Genomic DNA, 16,660 nt, shown 5'->3' with positions numbered 1-16,660 from the left:
CCACCTGAGGTCTCTTTCACCCATGGCTGTTGCCACCTTCCTTCCCTGCTCAGACCCACTGGTCCCCGCACGTAAGGGCTGGGGAAGCAGAGCCTGAATGGCACTTGCCTGTTCTGCATGACGTCATTTCAGTTACCAGAGTGGCATAAAAACAGGCGTATGGCACATGCTGAACCCCACTCAGGGGAAGGAGGAATTCAAGGTCATCCTCAGCTATTTATGGAGTTTGAATCCAGCCTGGGACTACATGAGGCCATATCTCAAAACACAAGCAAACAAAGAAGAGTGTAAGCGCATATTTCTCAACAGGCAATGGTTTCTTACATGTGACAAAAACCAGAAGTGATCGAGCCAGGTAAGTAGCTAAGTCTTGCACCAAGCCTGCTGACTGGAAATCCACCCTGAGATGCACATGGTAAAAGGAGAGAACTGATTCTTACAAATTACCTTCTGCCTTCTACACACACACACACACACACACACACACACTTAAGAAAATCAGAAAACATGGGTCTTTCATGTGTGCTACTAACTAGCTATATGCACTCAAATAGCCAATTACCAAATATTTTCTTTTATTTATTGATTTCTTTTTTCTTTTTTCTTTTTTTCTTTTTTTTTTCTTTTTTTTTTTTTTGAGACAGGGTCTCTCTGTGTTACCCGTGGCTGTCCTGGACTCACTTTGTAGACCAGGCTGGCCTCGAACTCACAGCGACCCGCCTGCCTCTGCCTCCCAAGTGCTGGAATTAAAGGCGTGCACAACACCCGGCTTACCAAATATTTTCTTTTTTTTTTTTTGGTTTTTTTTTTTGGTTTTTTTCGAGACAGGGTTTCCCTGTGTAGCCTTGACTGTCCTGGACTCACTTTGTAGTCCAGGCTGGCCTCGAACTCACAGCGATCTGCCCGCCTCTGCCTCCCAAGTGCTGGGATTAAAGGCGTGCGCCACCACGCCCGGCCCAAATATTTTCTGATACTCATAAATATTGGCCCCACGCTCCCTTCTCTCCTACCTCTACAAAATCAAAGACATAAGTTACACTTTTGGCTTTTGTATGACTCTTAGGATAACCTGTACAAATAACTGAAGTACCCTGAGTCTCAGTTTATGTGAGAAAAGCAAACGGCAATGGCTGCCTCATGGGACTGTGCTAAGAACAAAGTGTTACACAAACACCTGACATATGCCGGGCACACAGTAACTATGAGCTCCTTTTTTCTCTTATCCCTGACCTCAGAAAACAAATGTCTTACTCTGAGGAAGGAATGGTAAATACTGTCATTTGGTGCTCACAGTACCCCCAAATAATCATTGGAGTCGAGGGCGAGGGACTGCGGATTTAACTCATGCACACGCGTGCGTGTGCTCACACATACATGCGCACACACACACACAATAACACAGCGAGTCCTTCATTCTAAGAGAGCAGCAGCTGCAGCAGCAGCCGCGGCAGCGGTTTATTATTCTTCCAGAGTTCCAAAGAGCCTGCTTATAGGCAGCCAAACAGGACTCCTCCTCCCAGGTGAAATCCCTCAAGAGGTAATCGCACACAGGAGGAACAGTCTCGAGGAAGGGAGGGGTGCGTTCTCAGAGCAGTGAACACGACTAGCTAACCAAGATAAACACAGACGTGGAAGCTGCTAGAAACAACATGAAACAGCAAGACAGGCAGGCAGCCCAGTCGGGCCTGGTTCCTACAGTACTGAGTGCCCCACATCACTAGTGTAGTGTTTTCTCAGTCCGAGCCCTCCTGGCAGCATCCCAGACCTCTACTCTCTGCATCCCTGTTGCAGCCCTCTGCTTATAAAGATCCCAAAGGACATTAACAAACGATCCTTCAGAGGGAAAATCCAAATTTCTTACCCCTGGTTATTGCGAACCACAGGATGGTGGAACACAATCTCCCATTTTTGTGGGACTTGGGTGTTATTTTGAGAGAGGACCCCCAGGAGGTAATAAAGGTCTATGCTGGCTGCAGGGGTGCATGTCTTTAATCCCAGCGCTTTGGGGGGGGGGCAGAGGCAGGTGGATCTCTGTGAGTTCGAGGCCAACCTGTGCTACAAATCGAGTCCAGGACAGCTAGGACTACACAGAGAAACTGACTCAAAAAACAAAAATCAAAACAAAACAAAACTTCAGAGTGACTACAGGGTAAGACTCTCGTCAGACAGGGTGCATAGGAAGCAGGGGAAGTACCCTGCCATGGAGGACGGGACAAGAAAGTGGCTGAGGTGACGAGGGATTCATCAAGAAGTCAACCAGCCAGTTCCTTAACCTTGGACTTCTCAGCCTCCAAAAGTAGAAAATGAATTCTTGTTATTTAAGCTGCCTGGCCTGTGGTTTGTTTTAAGTATAGCAGCAATGTGGATCAATACAGGTTTTTAAGAGGATAAGGAATCTTGCAAACATCACAGATGGTGTTAGTGATACACGTCACTTTTGATCTTGTTGCTTTTACTTCTTTTGTGGGTGTGTGTCAGTGCGCAGCTGTGAACGGTGGCTCTCTCCTCGACCATGATGGTCCCAGGGACAGAGCCATCTTCCCAGCTCTGATATAAATTTACTACTACAAGTCTCAGTTCAAAGTTTGAAAGCCACTAGAAGCTGGGAGACAGCGCACCAGGTAAGGGCACTTGTAGCTGCGACATGCCAAGGGCTCGCCAGCCAGCCAGCCAGCAACGGAGAAAGGCTGATAGACGAAGACGCCTGATATCTTGTTCTGGCTTCCACATGGCCACGCACAGTGTGCACACCTGTACCATGAGCTACATACACCATTCATACAATACACATGAGCGCACACATACACTCACACAACTCATACACATACTCTCTCATACACACAGTTTCAAAGCTACTCTTCTGTACATAAAAAAGTCTTCTTTTAAAGCTATAAATGAGGGGCTGGAGAGATGGCTCAGCACTTAAGAGCACTGGCAGCTCTTCCAGAGGTCCTGGGTTCAATTCCCAGCACCCACATAGTAGGTCACACCTGTTTATAACTATGGTCCTGTGAGATCCAATGCTCTCTTCTGGTGTGCAGATGTACATGCAGACAAAACATCCTTACATATAAAATAAATAAATCTTTTAGAAAAATGAAATTATAAATGATCTCATTTAATCACAAAGCCCTGTAGGGCAGGCTGAAGAGAGAGTACAACACTGAGGTCAGCTAAGGGACTTGCTAAAGGAGAGACACGGGCAGAGCCGGGAGACCAGGCCTGGAGTGAGGAGGAGGTCCTCACCTGCTGCTTCACGACGCTCTCTCATAAGTCCCTGAAGAACAGGGGCAGCAGGCAGCACCAGAGGCCTTGGGAGTGGCCTAATCATTAAAAGTTCATATTAGAGCAGTATATGGAATATTAGGACCTAATTTTTCCACATCGACTTGGCATATCCACAGCTCTGTGGAAATTCTGTTCACAGGATGAACGGAAAAACCTTTGCCCCTCCGGACAACATGCCTTTCTGTCCTCCACTAAGCCCTAGAATCAACCCAGTTGACCTCTGTGGCCGGTGACCTTCCACTAGGCCCAGGTGGGTTTGTTTGCTCTTCTGTAACCTGTTCATATCTGTCCCCCTAACTCTCCACCCTTTCTGTCCAGCCCACAGACAGCCCAATCCCAGAGCGGCGACTGTGCATTTTTAAAGTTGAAAACCACAGCCCTACCACAGTTTACCAGTTTAATACCTAGTGACTGACTTGAGGAGGACACAAGGGCGATTCCTAGAGAAGGAACCAGGCTCTGCCCGGCGCATTATCCGCGTAGGACCGGAGTCGGGAAGGCCTGAGCTTCCTAGGGTGACAGGCCGCCCCCTGGTGGAAGGCCTGGTTTACGGCAGGAGCCACGCGGCCTCAGCAAGCGAACTCCGAGAACCCACACTGCCTCTGCGTGCTGAGCCCTGTCACCAGCTGTGTCCCCAATCTTCTCTAAAGGGCATGTTGGACCCCCTAATTCCCTGACTTCCAAGACCTGCTCTAGACAGACCTAGATTCAGAGAGCTGGAGATACAAATGTCCGCACCTGTTTGTATTTTAATTAGCACTCTAAGGGTTTTATGCTCTCAAAGGAGGGAGGGAAATTTTGTTTCCTACACCTATAGATTAGGGCAAAAAAAATTTTTTTTCTGTCAAATAGCTTTACCTTTGAGTTAATTTTAATCACTAAGTAATAGAACGACTGCTTCTTGTTCCTTGAAGAAAACCACCGTTCTTAGGGATATTTAACACGAATCCTTTAGAAAACTTTTTTTTTTTTTTTGAGTCAAGAGACACAGAGCTTTGAAGATGAAGATGGAACTCTAGAACTGCGCAGGTCTCGCCAGGATCTTGATCTGTTTCTAGACCCGAGGTGACCAAAAACTACAGCCTTCCCAGGATTCCGAGCAGGGGTGACGGGACCAGGAGGCCTGCTCGTTTCCTTTAACTAGAACAATTGTTAGCAGCTGACCCACGCAAGGACACCTGAGGCGTCAACAGGTCCAGCGCTTTATTCCATTCCACCAAGTCACCCTCGGGCAATAGGAGGGGCAGGCAAGGGTCGCCATCGGTGCCAACGGGACTGTAGCAGGAAGTTCCAGGGAACACTCTTGGAAGGAGCAATCGATATTGAATTCATGAACTCTATCTGGACCAAAGACCCAGCGGGGCCCTGAAACTTCAGTGTTTCCTCCCGCGTGGGAAGAGTGAGGAACTCCATAAAAGGCCACTTCATATTTTCAATCCGCTGGCACACGCCCTCCCGGGATGAGCAAGACCCTGAGAGCTGACCTGGCTCTGGACGCGCACTCCAGCCGCGCCGGGGCGGCCGGGGGCGGGGCCGGTCACGTGAGGCCCGCGGCGTCCCTCCGCGATGCCCCTAAATGGACTTAGACCCGGGGTGCCCGCCTCCCGCCGAGCTCTGGAATGCCGGCGAAGGCGAGCCACGGCATGGACGCAACCATCAGCCTGGGGGGGGGGAGCGGAGTCACACCGCAAAGAGGGACGCGGAAGAGACGAAGAGGCAGCAGCTGGACCTAGAGATCCTCTGCGCGCGCCCTGAGTTCTGAGCTCCTCGCTCCGTCCTCGCCCGTCGGTGCCCCGCGCCCGCCAGCTGCTCCGCCGCCCTCCCCGACGTCCCCTCCCGTCCGCGCCGGGCCCACGCAGGCGGCGGGGAATGGTGGCTCAGCTTCCTTCCGGTTTGCTGGCGGAGACCGGAAGTGGCCGTTCTCGGGCAGCGGGAACCTGAGTGAGTGGGTGAGGGCGGCCGGCGGAGCTTCGCGGAGACAGTCGGTTGTCGCGGCTGAGCCAGGTGAGTGGTGCTGGCGGCGGGGCGTGTGCGGCCGTCCCGGGGAGGTGTCCCCGCGGGGTGGCGGGGGCCGGTGGGTGCACGCCTGGGCGACTGACGACCCGCGAACCCGGAGCCCCACCGTGGTGACCCCGGAACTGTGTGTGGTTGCTAATGTAAACTTGAGAGAGAGTCGAGAGCGTTTGCAGATAAACCCGTAGCACGGCCACCGTCTGCAGTGTGGTTGGCAGCCGGGCGGCTGCGTGGAGTAGGGAGAACCCACTCACATCTGCAGCTCAGTGTGCCCTCCTCTGACTAGAACTTTTATTTAACTGATATTTAAACAGAGGGGACAGTGGGGTTTCGTTTGCCTCTCGAGGGGACTAAGTGGACTGACTCTATAGAGGAGTGTTTTAGTTAGAGTTGTTGAATAGGTGTATAAAATATATTGCTAGGTCTTTAGACAGAGTTTACGATTTTAACTTCTTAAATGCAGTTTATGTCTAAAGGTGAAGAAAGCGAATCTATACTAAAATTGCTGGCATTTTTTTTCTGGATGGCCCTTGATGAGGATTAAATAGAAAAGCATTTTATCCTCAAAAGTGAGGCGTAGTTGACAAGTCACTCCATGGAACTAATTGACATTTTTAGAAAGTGCTCAGAACTCTTGGGTGTGGCTGTCGAGAACTCTCAACCGGAAGTGTGCCTAAAAAATGAAAAGTTGGTTTTCCTTGGGACTGAAACACTATCTTAAAAATATATTTTAAAAAACTGAATTTACATGCCTCCCTCACCCCCAAGAAATCTCATCTTGGGGGAAAAATTGCACTGATTAGAAGACAGATTTGATCTGGATTTTGAAGTAGGTGGAGCACCTACCTAGGTGCTAGCTCCCCAGAGGTTCTGGGATGGGCGGTTCCCAAAGGATGCATTTCCAGCTTTAAAGAGAGGTTTTCCTTAAAGGGTATTTCCTGTGTGGGCTTAGTGTGGATGTTCTGTTGAAGAATTTCTGGCCTTTACGTGTTTCACAGGTTTAGGAGTGTGAGCTCCTCCCATTAACGTAGGCAGTCTCATGTATGTCGTACTATGATCAGCCCTACTTCCAAGGTCTCACAGGTGCTTTGCTGGTGGCTGGGTGGGTGTCATTTTGGATAGGGTCTCCTTATAGTCCATGCTGGCCTGGGTCTAGAGGTGTCCTTCTTGCTTCAGGTGCTAAGATTATAGACCCAGTTATGAGCTGCCACACGCAGCTTTAGCTTTTTCAAAATTTAGGTACCATAGTTTCTATAAATGACACATTTCTAAAGATTCTGTAAAGTCCAGTTGCCCTTGGTGTGTGTAAAAAGCCTCTTTGAGTATCTCAGCCTTTATTCTCCCTGTGTCTCCATAGCAAACTGCTTGGCCAGGAATGTAGCTCAGTGTAAGCAGAGTGCTTACCTGGCATATGTGAGGCAGAGCTGTAAGACAAACAGCCCACACTGGAGGAGTCACTGGTGCAGCACTTGGTTTAAAACGAGGTTATTCTTGCCATCTGCAAACAGAACTCACCCTGAGTACGTCTGACTGTCCTCTTTCTGATGCTGTGAAGCTTTCGTGTGTTCTTCAGAAGGGCCAGTCTGCAAATCTTCTTGCTTTTCAAGTTTCAAGCCAAAGATCTTTCACAAAGCCTTCCGAAGTGAGGTCTTCCACACACCCTAAGTTAAAATGACTGTAAAATATTTGCAGTTTTATTTTGCTCTAACTTTTGAAACTAACATGAGTATTACGTTTTACAGCCTCACCTTTTTAGAGCCACGGCAAACAGGATGCTACCACTATCAAAGGTTGTCTCTTTGAGGTCACAGCCCCGGTCTCCCCATGCCCCTTTACCCAAGTGTGTTCCAACCATGCTTGTATGAGAAAGGAAACAACTTCTTTGCTTTGTGTAGATGTGTACTTGACCATCCCATGGCTGACCAGCTCCGGGGTTCTGTGCTGGGAGATAAGCTTGTGAATCAGTCTCATCTTGAAACGTTTGAGGCCCAAGGCGTAACGTGCTCAACATTACACCCTCGGATTCCAACAGAGCTGACTACTTGAATTGAGATGAAGAGCTGAGTCTCGATGATAAAGTTAGTTTGTGACTTCCGAGTGATAACTGTTGGTGTTGCAGGGCTGGGTGGTTTGAGGTTGTAGTCCTTCAGTCTGCAAAGCCTCTCTGGGCTTGACGCTACATGGAGGACTCCCTTCCCCCAGCAGAGCCTCCTACTCTGCCTGACCTCATCAGAGAGTGTCCTTAGGCCCAGATGTCTCTAACCATATTTGGAATATGAGCTTTGGCACAGTTCCCTGCTAGCTCTACCCTCTCCCCCATAGGATAATTTGGATCCATATGACTGGATCCTAGTGCAAATACAGCATTCCTGGCATGCCCAGCCCCATCCAGTAGAGCCCACGTACCCTAGGACCCCCCCAACCCCACTCCCCAATAGCTGTATAGCCTTTGTTCATCCCAAATAAAGTTAAGCAGCTAAAGGTGGTCCCGGAAGGTCATTTCTCATTTCATTACTCACGGGCCATCCGAATCCTTCGTTGCTTCTGCTCCGTTGTCCCCAGGACAGGTAGCCAACGACCCAGGCTGAGGGAGAGCTACACATTGGGTTGCTAGCTTCCCCTCTGGTCTTATAGTAATGCCACCTGATGAGTCTGTTTTCTTCCTGTCTGTCTGTTTTTGAGGTAGGGTCTCACTGTGTATCCTTGGCTGAACTGAACAGAGATCCCACTGCCCCCCAGTGAGGATTAAAGGCATTCACCACCACTCCCACTGCATTTTTTCCGCTATTTTTCTGATTGTTTTAACTTGAGAGTCATACCTCTGGAATGGGAAATATGTAGCTCGTTTCGTAAGTTGAACCAGTCATTGCATCTTAACTTCTTTAAGACACGTTACATATGTGCTTTACATTTTTTAACTTTCGACTAGTATCCAATGGTAATAACATTTCATAGCCATTAATATAATTAGCTGGTCCTAATACAATTGAATTAAGCATGGAATGAGCTAAAATTCTGTCTGAAGCTATTGTTGATGTTAAATGAAACACCAAAAAATCTTTTCAGCTGTTTGAAAATGCATTTACTAATTTTTAAATGCATGATTTAAATAATAGAAAATATACTCTTAAAAACTCCATGTTACTTTTAACATGTTGAGCATTTTTATAAAAGAATTTTTAAGAGAACCCCCATCACGTTTAGTTTTATGTGAGATTAAAAATTCACCTTTATCAGCCATTTGATTTGTGATTCTCATCAGTTTTTCAAATAACTGACATTCCTGTGTCATTGGGGGAAGGAAAACAATGTCATACAAAACAGGCTGGTTTGAAATCATTTTTGACTTCCGAAGGTGCTGTGCTTAAATTGCTGAGATGTGGATTAGTAAATATGTGCCACTCGTTGGTCTCAACGCTCTCTGCAAGTTCTTGAGTACATGTTGAGACATGATGATATTCTCCGTACAGTTGTGCTTCAACCCTCTAGGTCGGAAGGGAAGACTGCAACTCTGTGTAGTAGGAGATGTACAGCTCCCAACGTGTGACAGATTGAAAATACACAATCATGAATGGTTTCAACAGCTATGAAAGGGTGTCTGAAGGATTAAAGTAGGAAATTTGAGAATATATAATTGCTGGGCTGTGCATGGCGTCTTTCCAGAGGCATTCCACTGTTCTTCCTAACTCTGCCGCTGTGGTAGATAGCTGGAGTTGTAACTGACTATCCTTTTAAGATTTCCTACTAAATCTGAAATCAGATTTAGATCATAAGTAATGGGTACAGGGCGTTTCTAATTATTTCCATTCTTGTTGATGTGTTGTAATCAAGGAAAGAATGTAAGAAATAGCTTTTTTTTAACTCAGGAAACATTCTAAGGGTCACTTTGGGTACTGGAATCTAGGTAGCGGTTCATTCTTTGCAGTCCACAGACTTATTTTTAGAGCAAGGGCATGGTGCTCTGCTGCATCATGGCTAAATGTTGTTTTCAGAACGTAAGCTTTAAAACTGTTGTCTTGGTCAGAGAGTGAAGTCAGTGGTGCCTGTTTTAGCCCTCTGGGAGAATATAACTCAGCATCGTCCTAGTCCTGCAGTCAGCAGCACGTCGCAGGCTGTCGTCGCCACCTCACTCTGCAGAATGGTATGCTGCAGCTTTACTATCGATACCTGGGACTTTCCACTTCAAACATTTATGTATTAGATGTTCTTTTTAAGTTTTAGAGGGATGTGTTTATTAGAGAGCAAAGATAGTACCTATGATCTTAAGGTGGTCTTAGATGAAGTCGCTTTACACTTGTGCTCTGATGTCAAAGAGAAGCCTTAGTTACATCCAGTGGTTGGGTACAGCTATAGTTCACAGAACAGGTGTGGGCTGATGACGGCGTGATTCTTGTGCGTGAACTTCAGTTTCTAAGCTTTTACGGTAGCCTTGTAGCAAAATGTTCTTGAGCTTCATGGACCCCAGAAGGGAGGGTGTAGTCTGAAATGTTACCTGGATGTTGATGATGTTCCCTTGTCAGTTGAGGGAAGATCTGTGCTGTTTCAGCCTTGCCACTTCCTTGCTTTTCTTTCTCTGACAGAATGGACTGGCTAATTTATGTGTGAGCTATAGAGGATGGGCCTTTGAAGATGTTGGTGTTTCCTAGCAACCCTGTAGTGCTCATGTATAAGAACTGCATGTGAGTGCCCCCAACACACACACACACACACACACACACACACACACACACACACACACTCTCTCTCTCTCTCTCTCTCTCTCTCTCTCTCTCTCTCTCTCCCCCCCCCTCTCTCCTTGGCTTCTCTTGTCTGACGTCGTTAGCCTTTATGGTAGGAATGTGGAGTGCGCTAATGTGCTGTGAGCTTTGACTTCATGTTGGCTGGGACTGGAAATGTGTTGGTCCTTAAAAAAAAATCTTCCAGCTTTAAGAATGAGTGAACTCAGGGTTCACTCCCCTTCAGTTCGGTTTGTTGGGGTGATGGTTCTGCATAGCTAGAGCCCAGTTCTGTTACCGCTCTGAAACATCCACTGCCTGAGTACCTCAGACCGATAGTCCTTGTTAATCGCTGTTGTGATTCATACTTAGTAATCATAGACGCTGATTTCATTTTCCTTGAATTCTTTCTTAATTAGGATTTAATCGCCACCATGTCGAGCAAAAGGGCAAAGACCAAGACCACCAAGAAGCGCCCTCAGCGGGCAACATCCAATGTGTTCGCCATGTTTGACCAGTCCCAGATCCAGGAGTTCAAAGAGGCCTTCAACATGATCGACCAGAACCGGGACGGCTTCATCGACAAAGAGGACTTGCACGACATGCTGGCTTCAATGGGTAATGTCTGCTTGTAATGTTGATATTTTGGGTAGAATTTCCTTAATGTTTTTCATGATTCTTAAGGCTCTATGAAGCTAGTCTAAGTGACTAATTTTGAAACAGTGTTTCCCACCGGGGCGCATGCAGATTCCTGTGCCTGTCTCAGGACTGGACTGGAGGGCTGTGTGTGTTTGTGCATGAGTGTGGTTGGAGTTTGAAAAAGTAAGAGATGCTGATTATAAAGCAGCACTAATGATCTTCGCGCCTCACTGGAATAGGACACATTACGTCATCTCCGGACTGTTCCCCCAGGTCACAATCTTGATTCCTGCATTTAATAGTTGGTATATTTCCTAGTGTGATGACAAATACAGCTCCTTTTATTTAGGAAAAAATCCAACCGATGAATACCTGGACGCCATGATGAACGAGGCCCCGGGCCCCATCAACTTCACCATGTTCCTCACCATGTTTGGAGAGAAGTTGAACGGCACAGACCCTGAGGATGTCATCAGAAACGCCTTCGCTTGCTTTGACGAGGAAGCGATTGGTAAGTCAGGCGTAACCTAATCACACAGATGTTTTAGGTATGTGACAGAGTATATAGTAACTAAAATGTGGTGAGTCAGCACTTTTTGGAGAAGGTTTTCTTGGCAGCTTTCTTTTGCTGTGCTCACCACTGGCCTTCCCCCTCCCTTAACTATTGGTAGTTTTCAGAGGTTCATTGGTTACATTTGAAACCTCTTTGGAAACATGTTTACTCTCTTACTTAAAAGTGAATTCCCCAAGGTCCTGGCTATCTGTACTGTTAAATGAGTGACTGACCAGAGCAACTTCATAAGCCGCTGTGGACCACAGCACAGGAAGTGTGCTGAGGAGAGCTTACACTCTGGACTGGGGAGCCTAGTCTCACATTCCTCTGGTGCTATGCAGTAGCTGTGTCACTCGAGGCAGGTTCCTGTGGTGAGGTGCTTTTTTTTTTTTTTGTAATTATATGACCGTCTCACAGGGCTGTTAGAGGAACAGGCGAGGAAACGAGATGGCCTACTTAGTGCTTGCTGCCTGGCGTACAGCTGACCCTGAGCAGAGCGTGGGCTGCGCGCTGCAGGCTGTGAGCCTGGCATTCAGGAGGCTGGGTTGGGAATCAGGGGTTTGGGCTACCGAGTAAGAAAGTCTCCCAAAAGACAAAAGCGAAACCCTGTCTCAAAAAACCAAAAAAAAAAAAAAAAAGACAAAGGCGTCAACATAGGACTGCCCAGGCCTCGGCAGAAGTGGAAGAAAAAGCATGTTTTCCAAGATCTCTGCCTCGTGGCTCAGCAGGTGTGTGCAGAGCAGGAAGACACGGTCTGCTTGCCTAGTCTTGACTGGACTGGCCGTCAGGCAGCTGACGCAAGCGTGGTCTCACTCTAGCATTCAGGACCCCCACAGAACGGCCATCTTCTGATGGCCACATAATGGCCCTCAACCACAAGAGAGGCACACACAGTACATGTGAGTGTGATTTTTGTAGAATTTTTTTCTGGGCTCCCAAAAGCAATAAGCCTTTTCTTTCTTTCAATGTACCAAAGTTTTTTTTTAAAATCTTGTCTATCTCCTGAATGCGTGGTTGGTCTATTTTAGTTGTATGCTTACTGCCGGTCACACTTAACTTCTGTGCCAACCAAGTGACCTGGCTGGCGTTAGAAATTAGTTCTACAGAGCTACACTTCTAAGATTTTAGGGACCTTTGTTAAAAACGCAGGATTGGCATTTCTTTTCTAATTTTACTTTGTTGTTGAGCTCACTTTGTGTGAAATGTACTCTTAGTGAATTCATTTCACAGACCAGGAAGTCCTCAGTCTTTTCTGCATTGTGGTTAAACCTCTGTGTTTCCCTCATTTCCCACCTATGGTATATTAAGGGTGCATACAAGTTACTTTGAAATGTCCAGTGCTGGAAGAGAAATCAGGGCTGACACGGGGTCCTGCTTCTGCTCTGTAAGTGGTGACATTGTTTTCTAAGGTAATTTGTGAAAATGACATCAGGTGGCAGTTAGACTGCTGTACCTGCTACATTGGCCTGAACAGTAGGTTTGGCCTTGTGTGATGACCAAGCTACAAAAAGGAGTGGAGCGGACAGACAGACAGACAGGCAGACAGACAGACAGACAGACAGAGCACAGTAATGCCACAGTCTGGTTGTCTCTACCAGGGTGTCCGTAGCGGTGGAAACACCGTGCTGCGCCTGAGCGTGGGTGTTCTGACCTCAGTTCTTCCTGTCCAGGCACCATCCAGGAGGACTACCTGAGGGAGCTGCTGACCACCATGGGCGACCGCTTCACAGACGAGGAGGTGGACGAGCTCTACAGGGAGGCCCCCATCGACAAGAAGGGCAACTTCAACTACATCGAGTTCACGCGCATCCTCAAGCACGGCGCCAAGGACAAGGACGACTGAGGCCGCCCAGATTCCAGCCCAGTGTTCCCTGTTGCCACTTGGGGTGTTTCTGAGATTCCTCTCCTAGAACCCGTGGCATGCCCTAGCTTTACTGCTTTTTGCCTTGTTTTGTATTTATTCTCAGCCACTCTGGGCCTTATGTACCTTTATGATCAGACTGGAAATGGGACTTTCTGTCATTACCCGACTAGAAAGGAAGGTCATTTACAGACAGCCTTGTCCCTCCTGTGTAATAACTGTAGCCCACACAGAGTCAATATATTTTTTCAGAGAAAGTTATCCACTCAATTTTTTCTGAATAATAATTAAACTTTGTGATAAAATACATAGTTGTTTAAACTTATTTCTCACTCACAGCTTTACTCGCGTCATTCACACAGGGTAGATGATGGACGCGCCCTCAGGCTTGGCTCGCGTTCTTCCTTCCAGCGTCCTGCGGCCTTACAAAGCATCGGTTCCCTCTGCCCCTGTTTGCTGCTCCATCCCAGGAGGAAAGCTTTGTCTTCCAACCTGGAAAATAGTTCCGGCAGAATTGTGATCACTTGACTAGCTTAAGATACCAGAGGTTACCGCTCTTGTGCCATCTCTTCTCACTTTAAACTTCTGTACATTACTTCTTGCCACCTAAAATGAGACCAGGCCACCGAATACACTAATTTTCATTAGTTCTATTTAGAAACTCTGCTCCGGCTCTAAAGGGTCTATGGAATGCTTTCAACAGAAAGACGGACTTCCGTGCTGTAGTTCCAGCTGCTGGAAATACACATGGTATTTGTTGTACACGGCTTCCCTTGTTATAGCAGCCCCTAGTGAAAGTCCATGTTGATGCCGAAATTCGTCAGGAGTCCATGTGTGCATTTTAGACATTCCTGACCTACCCACAGTCGGAACAGCTGTGGCTACATGCCTGGGAAAGTGAGGTCATTGTTTCGATCCTAAAAATAGCTCGTGTTATTTGTGAAAATTCAGAACTGTTGCTGTGTTTATCAGGGAGTGAGTGAAAAACACTTTTGTTCTGTTTAGTTTCTAATGTTCCGTAAAGTCCTAAGTTTAATTAAAAAGGTTTGAAATGTGGGGCTAGGGTTGCTTCAAGCTTGGAGTTTTATGCTAATTGACAAGACTTTCCTTGAAGGAAACCATTGCCTCACTGGATAAACAATTACGGAATGCTTTTAAACAGCCAGTTAGGGAGCTGGAGCTTCACCCTAGGAAAGCCTGCCCTGAGAATGGGGTGAGTGACAACTGCTCTTTGCCTCCTTCAAGATTGGAATCACAGAAGTCGGCCTAATTTGCTGCCTGAATTCCACTTAGAGTTTTAAGCCAAATACTTTTTTCAGAGTCTTGTTGGTTTATTTCCATTTCCACTGAAGCGGGGTAAAAACCCAAACCTATCATGTCTGCTTTGCTAACAAATCTTCAATGAGGAGTAAAATTATTTCCATTACAGAGAAAAAATTGTTCTACTAAAATCTCTCCTAACATCTATTTCCATCTGGGCAACCCTTTAAATAGCTGTTAGGAACAATAGATGGTCAACCCTGAATGAAATAAGTCTCTTAATTTGCTAGTAGGATTCTCTGCCTAATAGCCTGGCTTTGCTCAAGCAAGAATAGCTGCCAATAAAAAGCTGTAACAATCTCCTCTAGTGGCTTGAAAGCCTGTCTCCAAGGTTTTCGTGATGTTAAGGACCTCGGAGCCATCCAGATTAAAATCCCAGTAAAACAGCGTGAAGCGCACGCCCACCTGCTTATGGTTATGTTGCGCTTGGGACCCAAGTGCCCAAATTGAATGTGATCAAGGAACCCAAGACTAACGCCAGGAAGTGAGTGTGCTGCACAGAAGTGGAAGCCGACTCTGAGAAGGGACCCAAGTGTGAGGAGAGTGAGGACCAACAGGAGTTTAAGGATCTGGTAGACACTGACTAGAGACGCATGGGAGGAGGGAGTAAGGTTCTATCAGGTCAGAGACAGGTGTAGAGAAGTTTAAAGGAGCCCACTAGATTTGGCATGCCTCAGCAGCTAGATAGTTTTGAACGGAGAAACCATAATGAGAAAATACAGTGAATAATGCTGAAGTTTAAGGGCCCTGGCAGACCTGCATTTTTTCCTGTCTTCTCTCTCGTTTTCCTTCCTTTTCCAGGGGTTCTTTGGTTTTCTGGAAACTCACTCTGTAGACCAGGCTTAACTCAGGTGGCCTGCCCTCCTGGCCTGCCTTTGTCTCCCTAGCACTGGGATTAAACCTGTCCTGCCATTTTTAAGTCCCAGCTTTGCTACACCACCACATTATGGCCTTGGGCAAGCTGCTTAATCTTTGCTGACCTATTTGTTCATTTATAAAATGAAGTAATGCTGTTCATGATGGCATCTTACGATTAAAAGCAGCATTTATCTGAAGGTGGGTGTGCTTGAATAAATTCCACCCGGTACCCAAGTAGATCTGTGGCTAGGTTGTTTTAAAATGCCATCTTCCTCATCTGAAATGAGAATTCTTCCAAGTTTGCTACAAAAGTTAGAAACATGAAAAAGGAAGGTGTGAATGCAGCAGATACTCAAATTGTACTTATTCTTGTTTCGCTCGCTAATGGGTTCCTGAAAGAATCCTGAAGGGAAGGCAAGGCTCAAGGGGCCTCTACTTAGAGATGAAGTCTTGTGGGGGGGTGGGGATGGGGGGCCTGGCTCTTACATGGTCCTTAGAGATGAAGTCTTGTATATGGAAGGAGGCGGAGCCTGACTCTTACATGGTCCTTAGAGATGAAGTCTTGTATGGGGGGGGCCCTTACATGATCCTTCGAGAGGAAGTCTTGTATATTAGGGGGGCAGGGGGAGCCTGGCCCTTACCTAAGTGCTGGGAATTCTAACTTGGGCCATCTATCTTGCATAGCGTCTCAGCCACTGACACACTTCCCCAGCTGCACTCTATTTTTTAGAGGGGCTTTTGCTGTGTTAAGCTTGCCTGTTTCTGTGCCACTGGGATGCCGGGATTAAAGGCATGTGCCACCACCTCCTGCTCAGTCACTGACCTTACATTGCCTAGGGTGGGGATTTAGGAAGTGGTCATAGACTTGGAAGAGTCCTGCAACAAACTGTTGAAGAGCCAGAATCTTATAAGAAACATAAATATTTAAGCAGCGACTCTTAAGGACAGATGGTATCAAAGGAAAAGAATACTCATGACTAGAAATACCATCAGCATTATCTGGTGCATATGAAAAACAAATTATTTTCCACCTCTGACCTACTCAATACCAGTACCAGATTTTCAGGCGCTGACTTAGAGCCACTCTCAATTTATTTTGGGAGTTATTTTATTTTACATTTTATCTGTGTGTGGAGCTCAGAGGACAACTTGCACAAGTTGGTTCTCTTTGTGGGTCCTGAGAATCTAACTCAGTCAGGCTTGGTCCTGCTGGCCTCTAGGATGTTTTTGTGTTGTAAGAAAACCACTGTGCGACAATAGTGCATCAAAGTGCTTTGTGCTGCTGGACGTGCATGGTATTCCTACCTTCTGGGAATCTTTTTTTGGGGGCGGGGGGGGGGGGGAGAGGAGTTCAAAACAGGGTTTCTCTGCGTAGCCTTAGCTGTCTGGGAACTAGCTCTGTAGACCAGGCTG

The 16,660-nt window shown here is 46.8% G+C and overlaps 2 protein-coding genes across 4 annotated transcripts in view; one reads left to right on the top strand and one right to left on the bottom strand.

Annotated features, from left to right (window-relative positions):
* Positions 1–5,138: 5,138 nt before the first annotated feature.
* On the top strand, positions 5,139–13,376 carry LOC311596447 (myosin regulatory light chain RLC-A). 3 transcript variants are annotated; one of them, XM_084779915.1, is made up of 5 exons: positions 5,153–5,292; positions 7,197–7,379; positions 10,436–10,634; positions 11,005–11,166; positions 12,879–13,376. In XM_084779915.1, exons 3-5 carry the CDS (start codon positions 10,451–10,453, stop codon positions 13,049–13,051), a joined length of 519 nt encoding a protein of 172 aa, XP_084636041.1. In that variant the 5' UTR covers positions 5,153–5,292; positions 7,197–7,379; positions 10,436–10,450; the 3' UTR covers positions 13,052–13,376. The 3 variants fall into 3 exon arrangements, with proteins under 3 accessions (XP_084636040.1, XP_084636041.1, XP_084636039.1); XM_084779914.1 differs by lacking the exon at positions 7,197–7,379 and having other exon boundaries at positions 5,139–5,292; XM_084779913.1 differs by lacking the exons at positions 5,153–5,292; positions 7,197–7,379 and adding an exon at positions 9,306–9,442.
* A 33-nt stretch (positions 13,377–13,409) lies between these two features.
* Positions 13,410–16,660, bottom strand: part of LOC311596450 (uncharacterized protein) — a 134,389-nt gene continuing 131,138 nt past the window's right edge. The window contains exon 6 of the mRNA XM_084779920.1: positions 13,410–13,561. Coding sequence (XP_084636046.1) covers positions 13,420–13,561 — 142 coding nt within the window. The 3' untranslated portion in view covers positions 13,410–13,419. The remainder of the gene's footprint in view (positions 13,562–16,660) is intronic.

Source organism: Acomys minous, assembly GCF_964271855.1.
Source record: "Acomys minous genome assembly, chromosome: 4".
Lineage (NCBI taxonomy): Eukaryota > Metazoa > Chordata > Mammalia > Rodentia > Muridae > Acomys > Acomys minous.
The sequence above is the reverse complement of the archived record's forward strand: the minus strand, read 5'-3'. Positions and strand labels throughout refer to the sequence as shown.